This window comes from Calidris pugnax, unplaced genomic scaffold (genome assembly GCF_001431845.1).
Source record: "Calidris pugnax isolate Ruff unplaced genomic scaffold, ASM143184v1 scaffold568, whole genome shotgun sequence".
Lineage (NCBI taxonomy): Eukaryota > Metazoa > Chordata > Aves > Charadriiformes > Scolopacidae > Calidris > Calidris pugnax.
The window spans coordinates 62898-64652 of record NW_015091260.1 but is presented as its reverse complement, the minus strand read 5'-3'; the positions used below and the strand labels follow the sequence as shown (position 1 = coordinate 64652).

The window sequence follows — 1755 nt, the reverse complement described above, 5'->3', positions numbered from 1 at the left end:
CGCCCCCCCCCACCCCCCCCCCCCCAGCCCCACGGATCGGGGGGTCCCCGGGGGGCGCACACCCCACATCCGGCACCGACGAGGCCTCCTCCGCATCCTCCGCCGCCTCCGACATGGGGACGCCCTTGGGGGGGAGATTTGGGGTCCTCTCAGATGATGGGGACCCACACGTCTTGGGGACCCACACATCCTGGGACCCACATATCCCAAAGACCCCAGAGTCTGGGACCCACAGATCCTGGGGACCCCAAAGGCTGAGACCCACAGATCCCCAGGACCCACATATCCCAGGGACCTTGGAGTCTGGGACCCACAGATCCTGGGGACCCCGGAGTCTGGGACCCACAGATCCCAAGGACCCACAGATCCCTAAGGGACCCCAGAGTCTGGGACCCACACACCCCCGGGACCCACAGATCCCAAGGACCCACACGTCTCGGGGACCCCAGCATCTGGGACCCACAGATCCTGGAGACCCTGGAGTCTGGGACCCACAGATCCCCAGGACCCACAGATCCTGGGGACCCTGGAGTCTGGGACCCACACATCCTGGGACCCACAGATCCCTAGGGGACCTCGGAGTCTGGGACCCACACATCCTGGGACCCACAGATCCTGGGGACCCCAGAGTCTGGGACCCACAGATCCCTAGGGGACCTCGGAGTCTGGGACCCACACATCCTGGGACCCACAGATCCCAAGGACCCCAGAGTCTGGGACCCACACATCTTGGGGACCCACAGATCCTGGGGATCTGGGACCCACAGATCCTGGGGACCCACAGATCCCAAGGACCCACAGATCCTGGAGACCCACATGTCTTGGGGACCCCAGAGTCTGGGACCCACACACCCCCAGGACCCACAGATCCTGAGGACCCACAGATCCCAAGGACCCCAAAGGCTGGGACCCACACATCCCGGGGACCCACATATCCCCAGGACCCACAGATCCTGGGGATCTGGGACCCACAGATCCTGGAGACCCACACATCTCAGAGACCCACAGATCCTGGGGACTTTGGAATCTGGGACCCACAGATCTGGGGGACCCACACACTCCTGGGACCCACACATCTTGGGGACCCACAGATCCAGGGGACCCACACGCCCCCCCCCACCCCCCCCCCCCCAGCCCCACGGATCGGGGGGTCCCCGGGGGGCGCACACCCCACATCCGGCACCGACGAGGCCTCCTCCGCATCCTCCGCCGCCTCCGACATGGGGACGCCCTTGGGGGGGAGATTTGGGGTCCTCTCAGATGATGGGGACCCACACGTCTTGGGGACCCACACATCCTGGGACCCACATATCCCAAAGACCCCAGAGTCTGGGACCCACAGATCCTGGGGATCTGGGACCCACAGATCCAGGGGACCCACAGATCCCAAGGACCTCAGAGTCTGGGACCCACAGATCATGGGGACACCAGAGTCTGGGACCCACACACCCCTAAAGGACCCCGGTCTCCAGGACCCACACATCTCAGAGACCCACAGATCCTGGGGACACCAGAGCCCAGGACCCACATATCCTGGTGGACCCACATGTCTCGGGGGACCCCAGTGTCTGGGGCCCACATGTCCCAGGGACCCACAGATCCCTAAGGGACCCCAGAGTCCAGGACCCACACATCTCAGGGACCCACATATCCTGGGGACCCCATAGTCTGGGACCCACAGATCCTGGGGACCCACACACCCCAGGCGCCCCCCAACCTCCCACCTGAGGGGTCCCGGGGGTCCAGGCCCCACAC

General features: G+C 65.4%; 1 protein-coding gene across 1 annotated transcript in view; it reads left to right on the top strand.

Moving 5' to 3' along the window:
- The first annotated feature begins 1220 nt into the window (after window positions 1-1220).
- Window positions 1221-1755, top strand: part of LOC106898894 (zinc finger protein 271-like) — a 7086-nt gene continuing 6551 nt past the window's right edge. Inside the window, exon 1 of the mRNA XM_014960474.1 lies at window positions 1221-1277. Within this exon, the coding sequence (XP_014815960.1) occupies window positions 1221-1277 (57 nt within the window). The remainder of the gene's footprint in view (window positions 1278-1755) is intronic.